Source organism: Hoplias malabaricus, chromosome 1 (assembly GCF_029633855.1).
Source record: "Hoplias malabaricus isolate fHopMal1 chromosome 1, fHopMal1.hap1, whole genome shotgun sequence".
Taxonomy (NCBI): domain Eukaryota; kingdom Metazoa; phylum Chordata; class Actinopteri; order Characiformes; family Erythrinidae; genus Hoplias; species Hoplias malabaricus.
The window spans coordinates 20,095,368-20,116,014 of record NC_089800.1 but is presented as its reverse complement, the minus strand read 5'-3'; the positions used below and the strand labels follow the sequence as shown (position 1 = coordinate 20,116,014).

The following is a 20,647-nucleotide window of genomic DNA, read 5'->3' as shown; positions in this document are numbered from 1 at the left end:
AGTGTAACTGCGTAACTGTACTGTACATCCACACTTAGCTTCCACTCTATGTTGTGCTCAAATGGTACTCAAACTTGTTTGATCCACATCTGCCTGTGTTACAGGATACGAGTGCAATGTTCATTCCTTCAAAACGTTATCATCCACTGTTCTATTTCACACAGTCGAACTGCATTTTAACAACTGAAAAAACTGTAATCAGCTGTGATGCAACCTAAAAAAATGGTCAGAACTGTATGAGTTTATTAGCTACCGCTGTAATATTTTACATTCAATATTTGTAACACATTTACTAAACCAAAGCCAATCACAGTAAAAGAGAGGACAGATTCCTCATTTACAGGAACCAATTTATGACTACACTTTTCTGTTTAACAATCAAGTGTTATTTTGAAGAGCTTACATTGCATAATACTAAAGTTTATGGGGCTGTAAAGTGTTTGCCACACAGAACAGAAACAGACCAGCGTCAATATGTAAATCCTCAGTATTAAAGATTTAATAGCTTCTTAATTTAAAGACTTATATTTATAAACCAAATCTGATAAAGACTAAAACACTGCTGCTACAAACTACAGCAAACAAAATTTGAATAGGTATGAAAATAGGTTGTAAAGTATTCTGTTTAATTCGTATCAACTTTAATGATATAAATGCATCCCAGACAAAACAGAATTTACATATTTACAAAACTCAAAAAAATGTTGGGATGCTGTGCAAAATGTAAAAAAAAAATGCAATGAAATAAGGTTTCGTCCAAAAACACACATTGGAAAGTGTATTGGTGAGTGTGTCAGTGAACATGTGAGTGTGTGTCGCCCTGCAAAAGACTGGCGCCCCCTCCAGGGTGTGCTCTCTCCAGACCTCAACTGGATAAGTGCTTACAGACAATGAATAACTTAATTTGCACAACATTGCATTCTGTTTTCTGTAAATGTGGCTGTGTGAAAAGTGCATTAAAACAAGGCTGATGTTACAAAAGCATTTTTGCTGCCATACTATGGTTAACCAAGTGTTTTACCAAAATAATCACCTTTATGACCCCACATGTAATCGGGTGGTATATAAGCAGATTGGCATGTTCTGGACTTCAAATGTCCTCTTCTTACCAGTAAACAAGAGAGTGCAAGTCCCTGAGCTGTTTCCCTGACCAATCAAAAGCCACATTTTCTCCTCTGCAAACCAAAGCATGTCATACAAGCATGCACGTCTGGACTGTGGCAGATGTTTCTGTGGCTACAGGCACTCCAAATACAGAGTGACCATAGCCAACTCACACAATACCAATATGCACTATGCCTTAACACAGCGCTGGATTAGCCACAGGCTCATGGGCCTTCCAATCCTGCCACCCTTCCCACTTACATATGGTTTAGTAAATTTGTTTCACACTAAAATAGTAATTCATTCATTCATTGTCTGTAAGCACTTATCCACTTCAGGGTCGTTGTGGGTCCGGAGTTTGTTGTATAGTAATTGCCTCCTAAACCTAATAACTAGCGTGCCACTCTTGGCAGTAATAACTGCAATCATCAAGTTGTCCAGAACAGCAGGAGAAGAGATGAGGGCACCGCTGACTTGCTGGTGATGTGTTAGTGTACAGTACCAATCAAATGTTTGGTTCCTTTCGTTTTGGACAGTTTTCCACATGTTGTGAATGTACAGCACCAGTCAAAAGTTTTGACATCTTCTCATTCAATGGGTTTTATTATTTTCTACATTGTAAATGAATGTGGAAGACATTAAAACTATGAAGGAACACACATGGAATTATGTAGTAAACAACAAAGTGTTAAACAAACCAGAGTATGTTTTATACTTTATACTCTTCACAGTAGCCCCCTGTTGCTTTGATGACAGCTTCACACACTCTCTCCGTTCTCTCAGTCAGCTTCATGAGGTCGTCACCTGGAACGGTTTTCAGTGAACAGCTGTGGCCTCGTCGAGAGTTAATCTGTAGAACCACTCCCTTCCTAATGTGTCTGAGACTGTAACTGGGGTTTGTACAGAGGTAGGGGCTGGTACACAGCTCTATACAGTGACTAGCTCTACTCCACCAATCACTAATGAAGAGATGTGTCCAAACTTTTGACTGGTGCTGTATGTTGTGTTGGTACGGGTGGATCAGACACAGTAAGGCTGCTGGTGTTTTGAAAGTGTCACTGCTGGACTGAGAATACTCCACCAACCAAAAGTATCCAGCCAGCAGTGTCCACTGATAAAAGAAGGCCAGAGGACAACCAACATCAAATGTGTTACTGCCTCTGACTTTACACTGTATCTACAAGGTGGACCAACAAGGTAAGTGTGCCCAACAGAGTGGATACTGAGTGAACACAGCGTTTAAAAACTCCAGCAGCACTGCTGTGTCTGATCCACTCACACCAGCACAACACACACTAACATACAACTGACACCACAACAGCGTCACTGTAGTACTGAGAAAGATCCTCCACCCAAGTCACATCTGCTCTGTGGGGGTCCTGTAAGGGTCCTAACCATTGAAGAACAGGGCGAAATGGGCATTAGAACTCCAGAGTGCTCTTCTATGGTCAGTGGAGCTGATAAAATGCACAATGAGTATAGATACAAGGTAGGTGTTCCTAATCCAGTGATCGTTCAGTGCGTATATATATATACACACACACCAGATGCCATTTTTATGCAGCAGTCCATCAGAAGGTTGTGGAGCTCTTTGCTCACTCAAACCAGCCCTCAAAATGATGAGTCTAGCCTGTCTATGTGAATCTGGCTATGAGCAATATCCTCCTGACAAAGAGCCAGTCAACAACAATTAACAGCACTGCAGCACTGTCAGCCATCTAACTATATAAATATGTAGCGTATTAAGAAAAAAGAGAGGAAGAAAGAGATGAAAATGCATCAGATTTTCAGAGAGGCAGGGGATTTCTGTAGCACCCATAAGTCATTTCCTCTGTGGTAAGTTCTAAGCTTGTAAAACTGAATACTCCCTACTTATCTGGGGCTTCCCATCCTCTCCCACGGGGTTACAGTGTGCCTGTGGTATGGTGGTATGACTCTCTTTCTCTCTTGCCCTCTGTCTCACAGGTTTACTATGACGTCCATGTAGCAGCAGCCGGCTGGCTGGCAGGTTTGGCGAGGCCTGTGTGTATCCACACCACAGCTCCCACTGAGTGATGTTACACAAATCAACAGCCCCTCTCCAGTGCTGAGCTTGAGATACAGTCACACAGGAGGTGAGGACAGACGTCAGACACAAGTCCGTGATCGGACTTCCGTACTGCCAGCCCCTCCATCGGCTGTCTGCTGTTTGTCAACCCACAAACCCTCCTAGGACACAAATAATCCAAACTTCAATCGGGATGAAGCAAGGCTACAGTGTGAATGTGGGGACCATGTGTAGAAAAGAGAGATCTGCTAAACACTGCTACTGATGGGGAGCTGAGAAAACAGCGCTGATCCGTTTGGAACACCTTAGGGTATTCCTGGTATTTCTGGTATCACTTCCAATGTATGTGACCTGGTGCGACTCATATACTGGCAGTAAAGCCTAAATCCACGGAGGCCGAGAACTACAGGAAGACAAGTCATTTTCGACGGCCAGTGTGAACACTATCCTCTTTCACCATTGTTAAAATCTAACTTACAGTAGTGCGGGTCTGGAGCAGCCAAAAGCCTGTTTGGGACACACATTTGAACAAGCAGGGTTATTGACTCCAACTCTCACTGAGACGTTTGTATCCCTTCGAGATCAAGAGAGTGCTACGCTGAACTATGAGGTAAAACCATACACCACATCCTCAAAGCTGTTTTCCCAAAGTGCTGTGCAGAGGGCGGTATGTGTGGGCAATGGTCCGCAGCAGGCTCACGGCTCAGCGAGCAGGAATGCTGCTGTTCCAATAGAGGCAGAGCAGCAGAAAGCAGATTGGCATAAATGCATGGCTCATGCTTCAAAACAAATTCATTAGCTGCCACTATAAAAGCCAGCTGTAAGAAGTGTTTGAAATCAGAGCCCAGAGCTACACACACGCCATGCACAGAGCTCTTGCTTCAGAGAGGGAGCTGCGAGAAATGTACTCCACCTAAATTAGGAGGAAAAACTACGGGGGTCTTGAGAATATGAAGATACTAAATAAATCTGCCTTGACAGCAACCATTAAAACAAAAAGAGACATGTATTATATGCAGAAACACATTATAGACTGAACGACCACTGGACTAGGAACATCTACACTCACTGTTCATTTTATCAGCTCCACTGACCACACAGGAGCATTTTGTAGTTCTACAATTGCAGTCTGTGGTCCATCTGTTTCTCTGCATACTTTCTAATCTCCATTTCACACTGTTCTTTAATGGTCAGGGCCCCCACAGAACCCCCGAGGTAAAGGTACCGTTTGACACAGCAGTGCTGCTGGAGTTTTTAAACCCTGTGTCCACTCACTGTCCACTCTGTGAGACACTCCTCCCTCGTTGGTCCACCTCGTAGATGTAAATTCAGAGACAGTAGATCATCTGTCGTTGTACAGTGTGTGTCAGTCGTCCTCTAGTCCTTCATCAGTGACACAGGACGCTGTCGGCTGGATGTTTTTGGTCGGTGGATTATTCTCAGTCCAGACACTGAGGGGTTTAAAAACTCCAGCAGCACTGCTGTGTCTGATCCACTCGCACCAGCACAACACACATCAACACACCACCACCACCACCACGTCAGTGTCACTGCAGCGCTGAGAATGATCCACCACCACATCACACCTGCTCTGTGGTTGTCTGGAATTGTACAAAGTGCTCCTGTATGTTGAGTGGAGCTAATAAAATAGATAATAATGTGTATACACACAATAGTATCTAGTATTTTCTGTCAGAAAGGATGTGTAAACACACACAAACCCATAAAAGTACGCACACACTTACACTCTTATAATGGACTTTAGGTAAAAGGTGAATTTTTTTACAGTGGCCAGTAGAGGTCTCTGCAGTATGAGGAATGCAAAGAAAGAAACTAACTGGCACTCGGTGCTGACCTCTATCCCACAGAAACAGAGTAATTAAGAATATAAATACACTTTTCTCAGGTGGGGAATGCATTTTCTTACTCATCGCTGTGAGCTGTATTCAAAAGTGAAGCGGCCCTCTTCAGGTGCATGCCGTCTTAGTCTTTGTCCTGTTTTTATTTATAAAGCCTTTCTTGGTAAACTTCCATTTAATTTGTCTTCTCTTTTAAACGTGAAGCATGGAAACCACAGTCTTTGTTCTTTTAATGTGCTTTAATTGTCATTCCCACCATTTACCTGGAACAACCTAGAAAATGAACTAAGGATTAAAAATGCTGTGCCACTGAAGGGTTTTAAGGCTATGGTGAAGTCAGTTGAGTCCAGATTATCTGTGGGATGCCAACATTCTTGGTCAGGGTTCCCTTTTAAAAGAGAACCACAATCTCAATGGGATTAACCCTGGTTAAATAAGGGTTAAATAAAATAAAATATAGTAAATCTTTACGTATGTGAGGGCTACGTAACTTCAGACTTCACAATGAAACTGATCACCATATTAAAACGCTACCAGTGAAGTGTTGGCATATAACAGGCAGAAAGTGAACATAAAATTCTTGAAGTTTATATGTTGGAAGCAGGGCAAAAATGCAAAGCTTATGAAACTGAGTGACTTTGACAAGGGCCAAACTGCACTGGCTAAAAGACAAGGGGTCACGGCATCTCCAAAAGAGCAGGTTGCAGTTGTCAGTAACTAAAACATGTGGCCCAAAGAAGGATAACCAGTGGACTGACTACAGGTTTATGGGCGCCCAAAGCTCACTGATGCAGAGGGTGAGTGAAGACGAGCTTTCCTTGTGTGAAACCACAAAATAAACAACTGACTGCACAAACTGCTGAAAAAGTTAATGCTGGCTATGACAAAGCTGAACCAAGGGTGCCCATCAACCTATCACTCGTCACTATGTTTATCTACCTTTCCATACCGGGAACACCCCTGTGGTGAAGGAGATGCTCTCACCAAACCGTTATGAATCTGATATCACTGTGTATCTATGCCCATTATTTAGACCAGAAAGAGTAAGAGAGCCATTTTGTGACTGAAATGATAGCTGGTGCATCATTTTTTACTCGCCTTATTACAAAAATAATAACAGTCATATATACACGTGTGTGTGTGTGTGTGTCTGTTTCTGTGACATTTCTTACCTCAGATGTTTTCTCTGTAGCATCGACTGTGCCCATATTGGCCTGCAGCAGCAGCTGGAGGAGCTGAACCTGAGACACACTCAGAAACATCTCCAAGCCTGAGGTAACGTTTACCTCCAAACTGTGGCCACACACTACTATTTCCTACAGAGAAAAGCAGCAAGATTTCAAGTGTGACAATGAGAAAAGAGGAACAAAGAGGAGGGTAAGCTGAGAGAAATAAGAGGAAAAAAATCATTCCACTCATAATTTCAGACCACACATTTAGCTCATACACATGCTGTGCTCCTTTCCTTCTAACAGCAGCTGAAAACACGTGTTTTTTCAACAATATTGTAATTCTGCTCTAATTTTTTATTTTAATATGAGAAATGCTGCTAAATTTGTTCTTCTTACTTGTTTGTGTGATTTTTAATTAATGTTTACTATTACCTTTTCAGCAACATCTTTGGAGTTTGTCAAATGACATTGACATGGAAGTGTGGTTTGTATAGATGAGTTTATGCTTGTGTATAATACTACTACTACTACTACTACTAATAATAATAATAATAATAGCCTTTTAAGATAGTGTCACTGAAAATGTAATAAATTACTATTAGTTTTTCAGCGACAAAAAGTAAAAGTAATTTATTACATTTTCAGCGACACTATCTTAAAAGACTATTATTATTATTATTATGATTAATATTATTTTTATTATTATTATTACTATTATTATTAGTAGTAGTATTATACACAAGCATAAACTCATCCATACAAACCACACTTCCTTGTCAATGTTATTTGACAAACTCCAAAGATGGAGTATGTCCAGCAAGTAAGTAAAGAAGCAAGTAAAGAAGCTGTGATGTTGTGTCTGGAACAGATGAGCCATTAGGCCTAGGGAGAGGGATGCCTGGAAATGAATGAGGTGATCAGGCCACTCCTGCCAAAAAACATCAGCTGTGAAAGCATGTGGCCTCAAATTCTCAAAGTCAAAACCACTATTGGCCACAATCACTGTTGTGAGTAAGAATATCAGCATGTGGAATGGGTGCCTAAGTGAATGGATGATGTTAAATTTAATAACGATCTGCAAGTTCAAAAAGGTTATTTTTGCCAAATAAATACTAGAATTTAAGTTGTGTGTCCATTTGTTGATACTTGGTATTGAAATTTACTGGAAAAATGGATGTTGTCCATGCCTGCGTTTACAAGACAAACATTACCACATCTGTATTCTGAAGGTGTTTGGATGTAGCTGATCACGAGGCTTGTATATCCTGAGGTTTGTCTGTGTCATGTACTCCACCTAACTTCTAATACTGTCCTTGGCTTTAATGTTATTTTGGCCATTTGCACAGGGACGAAATTAAAGCTTACAAACAGTGAAGCTAAAGATATGAGTCTGGCGTCACATCAATGCGAAAAGTAGAAGGCATAAACAATGTGTGTATAGGCCTTGACAATCACTCAACATCATTATATATCGCAATATAATATGTTTCATTAACGATGATATGATTTTTTAAATATTTCAGTACACGTTATTTACGTTCATTACAGGGTGCTGCCATCAGTTCAATATTTTCTTAAACTGACTTTAAAATAAAAAGAGGTTTATGTTTGGTGGTGATGTCATGACCTTGTTTGTTCTTGGGAGTTTTTCTGTGGCTTTTTTTTATTGCTTATAAAGATATCAGATCATAATCTTATTCTCAAACTGTATTTTTTTCATTCTCAAATACTTTGTACCTTCTTGATTTTAAAGTTTCTCTCTAACGCACCAAGCCCTTTTCCTGCTATTTATCCCAAGACATCACCAGAGCAAGAGATAAACAGCCAGGATAGAGTCATAATCCACAGTTTACAGCGGATTTAGGTCGTAGTAATATATGATATACAAGTGGAAATGATGTTCACTGCAAGAAGGCGTTAGAAAACTGAGACTAATCAACTCAGAGGTTAGACTCTGAATCATTTGCCAAAGTGTTTGTATTGCGCCCACTCTGACTGTACAGACACGCCTTTGAACCATACTCTGAAAATATTTTTGGACACTTGAGCAGTCTCAGTAGTTTCCATGAATCCCCCCCCCCCCAACTTCAAAACAAAACTCAAATGACCAAGGTACTTGTCCTCCATTTTTGTAGAAGGCTTGTCCTAGTAGGGAGGCCATATAAAGTCTATTGGCATGTTCGACTGAAACTGGAGCTGTGCAGACGGACCACTGTCTGTTTCAGTGCGGTGCCTGCTGGTTATTTTTTTTGTCCAACTTGCGTTATAATCTCACGAGTGCAAGGCGGATGCAGCCTCCAAAGCCAGCCGCTATAGCTGCTCCTCAGGGGCTGCGCGAGACGAGAGACAGACTGATGACAGAGCTTAACCCTCATTGGCTGGAAGCTCCGCTGAAACCTCTGATGTTTGTTTTCTTTTAGTTTTAAAGTGTAAATCTCAGTTTTCTCTCTTAAAGACTCTGTGTGTACAATAATAATGCCACGACCTCTCATAGAGTGAGTTTATTTACTTTATTATTTTAAATATGATGTTATTCATGTCATGAAATGCCGTGACATCTGCCAGAGCTCACGTGGGCTGCAGGTGGCTACTGTCCGCGTTGATGGCTCTTTTCTACCCTCCCCTCCCAACTGCAAATGGCTGCTTTCGCTAACCACAGAGTTCATCTCAAACAAACATTATGAGGTGGACACTCACGGGAGAAAAACAGGAGAAATGAGCCAATAGCAGTCACTGAGAAAAACATCCCTGAACTGTGAAAAACAACCCATTTCAAAGGTAACACTAAGAGAATGAGAATAAGAAATTATGATCAGTGCACATGCAATCCCTCTCTCTGTGCTAACAAATTTTACTTTTGCGATTGGGAGAGGGATATTTAAACATGCAAAATGTTCAAACCTGCAGGTTTAGTACCTGGTGGTTTTGCACCCTCTACATTTGATACTGATGTGACGCCATACGTGGGGCATGATGTATGGGTATGAATGGTTCCAATCAAACAGCACTTCCTACTGCCTAAAATCCGACGCTGAAGTGCCCTTCAGCAAGGTACCTAAGTCCAAACTTCTCCCAATGTGATGAGGTGGCTGCTTGCTGCTCCAGGTATGTGTTCACTGCTTGTTCATCACTTGTGTGTGTGATTGTTTAATGTGACAGATGGGTTAAATGGAGGGGCCATTTTGTTGTGCTGCTGGAAATTAATGATAAAGTATAATTCATCTGTTCCCAGCAGAGGACGGCACGCGTTTTTCCTCCTTGGCTGCAATTTTAAACCTACTCCGAATCATAACTATGCTGCAGATGTGGATAATAAGCAAAATATTTTTATTCTCTCTGATGTAAAATGCCTGGAACTTCTACAATTGCAATGTTTAATAAAGCATTAACACAACACCGACTGCATGAGCTCCACCTGTTCTTCTCTGGTGCCAAACCAGCCACATTTAAACAATGTAAAAGTGGCATGAGGACATTAATAACTGGTAAAAGAAGGCACTTCAGAAGGGGCAAGTGTACTTTATCATCAATCCTGATGATTCAATTGGTGTGATCAGTGATAATGCATGCCTTCTATGTTTACTGCTGTTATTATACATACATTCTGTACTGAGAATGTGATACTCAAAAATATGAAGATTATGTGGGAAATGTGGATTCCCAAAAGGAACCCCAAACACAAACCTGCCCAGAAACACTCTCTCTCTCTCTCTCTCTCTCTCTCTCTCACACACACACACACACACACACACACAGACAAATAGACAAACACATTTAGTACCTCTGCAGGGTTGCTGTCAGGAGATAAAGGTTTGCTGTAGATTATCGCAGGGGCAGCTGTGATGCGAACAGAGAAGTCTGTCAGGATAGGGGTGAGGATCGCTCTCCTCTCCTGGTGCCTTCGAATGCTAAACACAAACCAATTCACAAGTGCACACACACGTTACATTACAATCTTTTTCTCATGTTTACAGTCAGATTAGTGTAACTGCTGTTAATGCTCCCCAGTGTCTTATCTATTCCGGCTATTGGCGGAGGACAGAAGACTTAGTCTGTGATGATGAACACAAGCATAATGACGTTATAATGTGGTATTTTATGTTGTGAATTGTATTTCAGTTTTCACACTAGCTAGTAGTGATAGATGGTGCAAATTCTGGCACCACTTTCATGTTTTACCTTTATGTCCAAAGAAAAACACGTAACCCATTTTTGCTAACTTTTTGTAGACTTCACATTGTGTGAATTTGTCTTGATGTCATTTGATGATATCAACAGCAAGTTAAGAAGGTTTTCTTTCTCTTATAAGTTACTATTGTGTTCTCTCTCTCTCTCTCTCTTTGGACAGTGGAATAGACGCTGTGCAAAATGTGATTAAAAACAGAAAGCAATGATATGAAAATCATTTAAAAATTATATTATGTGAAATCAGTACAAAGACAGCATTTGAAATATTGAAACTGAGATTTAAGTAATTAATATATTGATTGATTTACTGATTGATTATGTGTCCATTTTAAATTTGATACCAGTAACACATTACAAAAACATTTAATATTAGGGGGGAAATAAAATTATTGGCAATAGGTCAGAGACATGACTGCGTTTAAACAAGAAGGTCCCAAATAGGACAAGTCTCTAGAAGTAAAAATGGGGACAGGGTCAACATTCTGTGAAGACTGCACAGGCAAATACGGAAACAATTCAAGAATCACTTTTCTTACACATCATTAAAAGATTCAGAGAATCTGGAGAAATGTCTATATGGCTGTGATCTTTGGGCCCTCCAATGGCACTGCATTGTGTGTGTATATATAGATGTCTTGCACTGTTAATGCTGAATGATATTTACAGGATTTGGAGCAACTTGCTATCCAGACTTTGTATTTTTCAGGGAAGGCCTTGATTATTTTATCAAGAATATGACAATCTACAATCTGCATGGAGATCAACAGCACTGTCCTGTAGTAAATTAGTAAAAGCGAGTTGTTACACTAGTTCAGATCCTATAAAAATGTTTTATTTTAGAAGTATCAGATGATGCTGACAAGGGGAAATGTACCAGAAGCTCTTGCCAACCTGCTTACTGTCCACCCCTTTGAAATTGTGGATTAATTTTGGCTGAGATTAGTTGAATATGAAGCTGGTTCTTGGCAGTCTGTTGTGTGATTTTTGGGCTCCGTTACGTTCTGAACATGAGTATAATATGGCAGAGTGCCAAACAGACTGTTAAACACTGTTTGTTTTAGCTCCCGGCCTTGTAAAAAAAAAAAAAAAAAAAAAAAAAAAAAAAAAAAAACGACAGAGCTCATAATTTCAGTTTTGTACAATGAGACCACAGAGAGGCATTAACTCCAATAATACCATGTTTGTGAACGTACTTACTTTCAATAAACCACACATAAACCAAAATGGAATTAAGTCTTTGACTTCCACGAGTCACAATGATTTAAAGTGACAACTGAGAACAGTTAAGGCATGCTGTGAAGCTATTTAGCCCAGGAGTGATATCTCACTGAAAATGTTAATGTGTTTAATTATAAAATCGAATCCATACCTGCTAGCCATGTTCCACTCCAGTGCAGGATTCTGGGAACTTCTCTCACCCTCGGCAGCAGTACCCCCCTTCGTCCCTTCCCCTTCCGGCTGAAGCTGCTTCCACTGTGCAGTGCCCAGATTAATACTCTGCAGGTCGATCTGATATTGACGATCCTCCACCTCGGAGCCCGGGTCACGCAACACACCCAGGTTCACCGCCCGTCTGGAGAAGAGAAGAGAGCGTGGGGTCAACAAACTAGTACTCAAACTGCAGCTCTGATTATCGGTCAGAGCAGTGTGTGTGTGTGAGTCAAAAATCAATCAAAGGTCTCTTTTCCACTGCAAGGACAGTTTTTTCCACTCCGTCCCGTTGCAGACCCGTTAGCCCGGTGTCTTTTTCCACTGCAAAATCAGGAGCAGTACGTGCGTGGCAGCTTGTAATAAGTATGCAAGTTAATGAACAACTATGAGTATTTTGGATTTTTTTATTTGGACGTACTTAGTGTTCATTACACTCTGTAATACCAAATGCAGGAAACAAAACAGGCGCTTACCTGTGGACGTTTGGTCAAGGTACATAACTACTAACACCTCATATAATACACCGTTTTATAAATATAGGGAAAGATTGTACTTTTTACTCAACTGTCAACAAAGTTTTGTTACAGAATAACGTCAAGTTCAAGCTGCAAAAGCCAATCAGAGGATAACTAAGTCGTGATTGTTCTGTGGCCCCGAGAATGGTTAGCGAACTGTGCTGAGAAATTTGTCGTTCGCTAAATGATCTTCATCATATTTCATATATTTCGTTTCTTTTGTAATTGAAACGGGGCTTGAACACATTTTTTAACATCAGCAGCACCATTATCATATTCACAAATGCCACAGACACAACTAAAGCTTTAAAAAAGCTGAAATGAAGCTGAACGACTAACTGATATCACGACATGCAGAGTTTCTGTTTTTTTAATGCCCTCCCTGTCACCTCCTTCATGTCCAGAGTGAATTCACACGCCTCCGGCTTCTTGGAGTTTGCAATTACTTCGGCAGTTCAAAAACTGTAAGTGATGGTGGTCTGTTTAAAATTGCTCTCTGTTCAGAGACCTCTGGATAACAGCACTACCAAGATTTATCACCCGAGTCAAGTTCAATTGCACTTAATTTGCATCTAAAATGAAGCTAATTAGGGCTCTAAGTTGAAATAGAGAGGGACCATGAAAATAGTGTCTAGGCACAAGCTGGGTTGAGGGTGCAATTTGCATCTCGCGACTCAGGCTTAGCTTAGGGCTTATGGGAGAAAATTAAAGACCCATGATAACAAAGCACCACAAGGTGACATCAGTGTCCATTTGAGGCAGAGTTATTACTTCCAGACAAGCTCCTACACAAAAAGGACAGAGTCAGTGCACATACACCCATACGATAATTCAGACACAAGCAGCAGCCCACACACGCACACACCCACAAACACACACCTGCTATCAATTCAACTAATATGAGTTTAATATCATTCATACATAGATAATCTTCCTCAGTGGATGATGCTACATTGGGAGCTTCCTCCTCTCTCAGGGGAATAATAATTTTCTGTTGTTGATAGCAGGACTTGGCCTGCTCCCAAACAGCTGAGGTTGAAGCGCCAGTGGAGAGGCACGAGATTGTAACTCGGAGCAGTATAACTATTGGCATTACAGCAAGAAAAGAGAGGAGGGGGGGGGGGGGTCGAGAAGGAGTAGTGGACCTTTATTTATGCAGCAGTAATGTACACTCAGTCTCTGTGTTTGCACTTTGATTTCAACATCTTAATTGCTAAAGTCATTTATCTCCGATGCAGTTTACGTGTCAGAATAAGGAGGCTATAAACACATATTACAGCCCAATAGACCATGAGGCCAACAAAGGGGAAGGCCAGCACACAGCACCACAGTGATCCTTCCATCTCTCATGTTGCCTTTCTTCACGTGTGTTCTTAAGAGGACGAGCTCTGGGGACAATTCTCGGTCTGATCCACTGCTCGCCTCCTGAGTGATGCTCTCAATGTTGTGATAAGTCTGATTTGTTGATTCTAGCAAACCACTATTTCGCTGACAAATGAGCAAAGAAATGATTTCCAATGCTTTGGCTGACTGGATTTTGTAAATATATCGTGGGCATATGCATGCCATTACCATGACAGAATTTGTTTTTTTGTTGTTGTTTTTTTAACCGCTAATAACAATCTGTATAGTATTCTGCCATTAGACCAGAAAATACAACGTCCACTTTTCCCCCAAAACAAACCGAAACATGGACTCATGACAGTACATGTTTCCACTGTCTTTTGGACCATCCTAGGTGAGCCTGAGTCCAAAGAACTTGGTGATGTTTCCACACAAATTTGATTTAAGGCTCTCTCCTTGTGCAGTGAAGTTTCTGGTAGAGTTCCTGTGGGATGCAGTGGTTGACTGTGTTAAGTAAAATATGTTTTCAAAATTGCTAAATTCATTCATTATCTGTAACCCTTGTCCAGTTCAGTGTCGCAGTGGGTCTGAAGCCTACCTAGAACTACTGGGCTCAAGGTGGGAACACACCCTGGAGGGGGCTGACTCACACACACACACACACACACACACACATCTATAGACACTTTGAGTGACCAATCCACTTATCAACATGTGGACAATTCTCTAAAACTCAGGTGAGAGTGAGGCACTGTGTGAAAAGAATCAGCAGAAGTATTATGTTCTATGGTGTTTTTAATGGTTCTATGCAGGTTTTTGTAGCAGCATGAGGACTAGCAGGCACTAAAAGACATGGAGAAACCATTTCCATTCAAACACTACCCGAGGCATGATCACCTTGTCGTTTTTACTGCACCTCAGAAGGAAAGACCAATCTCAAGACTGTAATTTTGAGGGCTACATGCACTATTAGATCACCTTCTAACCGGAGGCCACTGGATCACTTGGCAAGGTGTTGACAATTATAAATACATTTATTTTTGATGCAGCAGTGTGGTGCAACAGGAAACGGAATACTTCTACAGCTGGACGTCATATGCACATCAAACACAGCATTCAAGCTCTCCAAATAGGATATGCTCTGCAGACCAAAGCAAAAGAGAAGCCAGCGCACTCAGTTCGGTTGTGGTTAAATCAGCTACCTGAGCATGACAAACAACAAACATGTACGAACAATGATCTTAGATATGCAAAATTATTCCCTTCGGCATGACTGAAAATACAGCCTGATTTCAGAGCGTGTAAAAATAATTATCATCAGCTGTCTGCGTGGGAATACGTTCTACTATGATTCCCTTTATTAAAACAAACATAAAACATTACATTCTTTCAAATGGTGTTACTTGCATTTAAACCCGTAAGAAATCAATCAATCAAACTTTATTTATATAGCGCTTTTCACAACAAAAAGTCGTCACAAAGCAGCTTTACAGAGATCCGAGTCCAAGCCTCCTATGAGCAACAGTGGCAAGGAAAAACTCCCTCAGCACACGAGGAAGGAGTCTTGGAAGGAACCAAGACTCATACGGGGAACCCATACTCCTCGGGTCGACACCGGAGACAAAACAGAGAACAGAACATAAGTAAAAGTGAACTGATGACAGAAGAAGGGGTTATAGTAATGTGAATGTAGAATAATGTATGAGTCTGAGGAAGGAGGAGGTGCTCAGTGATTCTGTGGGAGTTAAAAGTAGGTGCAGAGTTAATTTGAGATAAAACACCATGGCTAAACATGATACTGTAGAAAGACAATGTCTCTATTCAAGAGAAATATATTTATTCATTGATCATTAAACAAATCCCCTCCCCTTTGACTGAGGGGCGTGGCCACAGGTCCAACACCCCACCCGTCCAGCCACTGTTAACCCGCTGTGAGTCAGAGGGAAGTCGAGACACACAACACGCTGACACAGCTTTGTGCTTGTGAAGCCCCGCCCCCTCTCTCAATCTTACCAAAGTTCGTATTATAAATGGCTTATTTTCTTTTCCCTTTAAAACACCAAATCTTGCCATTGTACACTCAGAAATAACTATACCAGGCCTGTTCAGTCTATCCTCTGCTGTTCCCCAGCTGTAACCATTCAGGTCATTGTTAACTCCCCTCAGTGCCACCTCCTTTATTGCAACTTGTGCAACTTGCCATTTAATTGTCGATCTTTGTCTGATTTCTTTCTCCTTTCCAGTCTGCATCCCCCTAGCCCTCTCAGTACCACCACTACCTCCCTTCCAGCTTCCTGTGAGCCTGTGCTAGAGTTCAGTCCCTAGTAGAAGAGGTGTTGGTATCCTGTGAACTGACAAAGGGCCTCTTCACTGTGTCATACAAGGACATCATACTTTTTGAACCCTCAGCCCTCTTACTGTTCCACAACTCGCTCCACCCACACAACAAAACCTGCATTTCCCTTCCCTTATCACCTTAATGACTTCTACATTTACATCCTCTCTCACAGTCAGGCTGTTCCAAAGTCAGTGACTTGTGACTATGCATCATTTGGTGGATGCTCCTTTAATGCTCCATGTATTTTGAAATGTTTGAAAGGGGGGTATCTTAAATATTCTATTTCCACCCTTATTTTTTTGGCCACTTTGTGTTACATGTGCTGCAGACATCCAAATTCAGGGTCTGTATATGTTTACAGATTTCAGTCATGTTGCTCAGACAATATATTCTATCATTTTTTAATTCTTACGTAAATCAAGGACAAGACGATTAATATCTCACAGATTCTTGTTTTTTTTTATTATTGCATTTTAACAAATGTCCCCAATTTGTTGTATCCATTTAGGCTTGTAGTATCCATTTTACACCAGATTTCATTAAAAAAATTTTTTAAAAAGTTTGGAGGCTTTAAATGTGCTTCAGTTCCGTAGAGTGTTTTTATGTGAACGAATCCTTGACGTCCGAACAAGAAGCCTATCAGCGTTTATGTTGATTTTTCTCTGTATTTCTTTAACACAATACGATTTATCTGGTGCTGGACAGAGGCACGAACAAAAGCTTGCTTCTAAAGCAGCACTCAAGAGATGAATGTGTGTCAGAGAGGAAAACTGTGAAGAGAACCGTACCAACAGGAAACTGTGGACAAGCTCTGTGTGTGGACACAGAAAGGTGCTGTGCTCAATAAGCCACACACATGAAAAGTATTACTGATCAAACGATGCATGAGTCCTTCCTCCCTCCCACTAAAAGGAAATGCTTAACAACATCCTGATAACTGACCGGAGGGGAGAGGAGGGAGGAACAGAATGACACAGGAGAAGCAGAAAATGAGAGAGGAAGAGAGGGGGAGAAAAAGACAGCAAGAGAGGAAAGTGGAAGACAGGAAGGGAGAGGAGATAAGAGAAGTGTTACTCGTTACTCAAAGATATTCAGTCATCACACCTTAGATTTTTGTCTGCTGTAAATGACAGACAGACACACACACACAGCTGCACTCCACAAGAAAAACAAACATATCATTTCATGTGCCCGTAAGAAGGAAACACTGTTAGCTGGTTTTAATTCTTGCCACACGTTGGGTAATCCCCTCAATAAAGCACAAGGCACAGTGATGAAGATGATCATTTTCTGAACTGTGGATAAGTACTGAGAAAGTTACTGTGAGGTCTCCTTTAGATTTGGAGGTAGAAAATAGGAGCAGAGTCTTAAAGATGTTTAAAACCAAGGATGCATCTGACATTTAAACTAAACAGACTGATTCTAAGAGTCTAAGAGCATTTTCACATTTGTCCAAAATACTCGAGTCAACACCTCAGACTGATCCTGGGCTCGTTTGTTGTCAGAGCTCTTTATTTCTGGTTTGATTCCACACACAAGTCCCTACTGAATCGGGGATCTATTGGGTAATGCGTTCCCGTTCTGTTTGTATCTGCATCAGCAGCTGTCCTCACCAGAGTCCGCGAGAAGCCAACCCCAGACCTCCTCATTCAAATGGATATAGCGTTCACACCTGACCAAACATATTGAACCCAGTAGGAAAGTGGATCCAAGCCTGAAAAAGAGCTGTAGAGTGAAGACTGTTTTGTTCTACTCTATGGATGGACTGAGAAATAAGCTGAGGCCTAGACACCTTCTGTTTTTCACTCTGCCCTCCTTCTCTCTGTCTGTCAATCCATCCATAACACAAAGGGTATGTTCATGTGCCCAGTGACTCTGGGTAGGCTCTGGACCCACCGCAGCCCTGAACAAGAAGAAGCCGTTACAGAAAATGCTTCAATGAACAAATGTGTCTTAACAGAGCAGGGTTTTTAACGATGATCATCTGGAGAAACTGGCACATAGACCTGTGCCTTCTAAGTCTGTAACAGAGGCAAATGGTACATGACTTAAAAGGCTTTCAAACTTTTTATTAAAATTGGAAAAGTCCTTTCAACTGAACAATCCTGTTTCCTACCAAACGAAGGACTGTATATAATTACATTAAAATGGTGACATTCTGTGGCGACTGAACAAATCCCTCTCGCCGATCAGTGCTCTACAAGGTTTGCACGTCACGCTTAGTCCCTACTCTGCTCGCTTGGAACTGCACGCAAATCGGGACATAAAAAAGTACTGGCTCCATGGAGCAGGTATCAGATCTGCGTAGTGGAAAAGCCCATTTGCTACAACTTCATATAATGAGTTTGTGTGTGTGCTCATGCTGAAATTTTAGTTTTAACCATGTGGCCACTCTCTCTCTCTGTATGTGTATATATATGCAGCACTGAGAATGATCCAGCACCCAAACCATACCTGCTCTGTGGGGGTCCTGTGGAAGAAAAGTATGTAGAGAAACAGGTGGACTACAGTCTGTAATTGTAGAGCTCCAATGTGCTCCTGTGTGGTCAGTGGAGCTGTAAAATGCCCTAAATGCAATAAAATGTGTGTGTGACTGCTCTTGGGAAGAGGGATCAGGAACCCATTTTTCCCCCGATTTTTAATTAACCTTTTTCATCTGTATTGTGGAAGAGGCAGAGGTAAGCAAACAAGCAAATACACAGTGGGAACAAGTTGGGTATGAGCAGTATTCCCACTGAAGTAACTAATGTGAGTATTGTGGTGAAGACTCTCAGTGGGGAGAAAGCCCTGAGAATAGAATCACAGAGGCCACTAGCATTTATGGAATGAACCACAGGCTGTACACAGAAGCCAGCAAAGCCCACAGCAAAGAAGAGCATAGCTTACTACACACACACACACACACACACACACACACACACAAGCCTTGTTCTAGCTCTGGCCAACAGGTTGAATCTATTCTGTTCTCCAAAACACAAACCCAACATTTTTAACTCTCCCTTTCGTTCACATGTGACTGTATTGTAGGTCAGTCTTCGTAAGTCTGGTTTTCACCGACAGCTCTTATACCACACAGATCCTTATGAACATTTAAAAAGACTTGTTAGTAGAAGCCCATCTCCCATAAAGCGTGCTTTTGTCACTTGAGATGTTAAATCAAAATAACACCTGCCAGACAGCATTTTATTTTTCTCCTTTTCCGCAGTGTTTTATAAAAACCTATAACTCTATTGTGAGTGAATTTGTAAGTGTGTGTCGCCCTGCGAAGGACTGGCGCCCCCTCCAGGGTGTGTTCCTGCCTTGCAACCAGTGATTCCAGGTTGGCTCTGGACACAGCACTGCCCTGAACTGGATAAGTGTTTACAGAATGAATATAACTCTATAATATAACATTATTAAGTGTCATTTCTGTAATGAAAGGAAAGTGTGTGTGTGGGGGGGGGTGTTGTCACTGAACATCAGAACCGTTATACATCAATATATATATATATATATATATTGATGTTGAAGATGTGTCAGCACCATTCACCCTAATTATTCAAGCCCCTGAGTCTCAAGCTCATTTCTCTAACCATTATAATTATTCATTCATTCATTGTCTGTAGCCCTTATCCAGTTCAGGGTCGCGGTGGGTCCGGAGCCTACCCAGAATCACTGGGCGCAATGCGGGATTACACCCTGGAGGGGGTGCCAGTCCTTCACAGGGTGACACACACTCACACCTACGGACACTTTTGAGTCGCCAATCCACCAACGCATGTTTTTGGAGCGTGGGAGGATGCCGGAGCACCCGGAGGAAACCCACGCAGACACAGGGAGAACACACCACACTCCTCACAGACAGTCACCTGGAGGAAACCCACGCAGACACAGGGAGAACACACCACACTCCTCACAGACAGTCACCCAGAGGAAACCCACGCAGACACAGGGAGAACACACCACACTCACACACATGTACGCAGCCTTAACACTGCTCTCCAGGATGTCCACACCACCATGGCACTGAGTGAGACTTCTCAATGGAAGAATGCACAATAAAATGTACATGAAAAAGACCAAGCACACTCAGATACACAGCTCGAGGACAAGGAAATTCCTCATTACAGGGAGAATCTAGAGGAGACCTCCTACAGTTCTGGACTTTTGGCGATTTGGAGATTTCAGCCAAATGAACTTTAGTGAAAGGATGAGTGCAGCACATAAGAGGGATTTTAAAACATATAGAAATTTAAAAAAAATGCCCTCTGATAATTTGTTGATTATAATACGGTATCAAAGTTGTTGTTGGTTATTGTTTGTATGTCAGTGTGAAGGTTGGTATGGCCCTGTGATGACCTGAGTGTGTGAGGATCCTCACCTCAGTTACAGTATGTTAGTGTGCTGTCTGCTGTGCTGTGGATTACTGGGTTTACTGATATTTTTGTTGTTCTCATCCATGAGATGGGTGTATGTGTGTCTGTCTGGGCTGTCCTGGAGTGAGTGGCTGTGTGGTCGGCCCCACCCAGGCATGATGCAATGACCCTGAAGAGGTTTGTCTGGGCCAGAGAAACATCTGCTTCCAGAGGGTTTAAAAAAAAAACTGTACAAATTATGAACGCCCTGATTATACACAGGACGCTAAACACATTTACATTTTCAACAAAAAT

General features: G+C 41.5%; 1 protein-coding gene across 6 annotated transcripts in view; it reads right to left on the bottom strand.

Moving 5' to 3' along the window:
- The window catches only part of LOC136695523 (intermembrane lipid transfer protein VPS13B-like), a 175,053-nt gene that overhangs the window by 42,461 nt on the left and 111,945 nt on the right, over positions 1-20,647 (bottom strand). For all 6 annotated transcript variants that reach the window (XM_066669991.1, XM_066669683.1, XM_066669758.1 and 3 more), the window contains exons 31-33: positions 11,740-11,943; positions 9,964-10,090; positions 6,183-6,326 (exon numbers count right to left, since the gene is read on the bottom strand). In XM_066669991.1, coding sequence (XP_066526088.1) covers positions 6,183-6,326; positions 9,964-10,090; positions 11,740-11,943 — 475 coding nt within the window. The remainder of the gene's footprint in view (positions 1-6,182; positions 6,327-9,963; positions 10,091-11,739; positions 11,944-20,647) is intronic.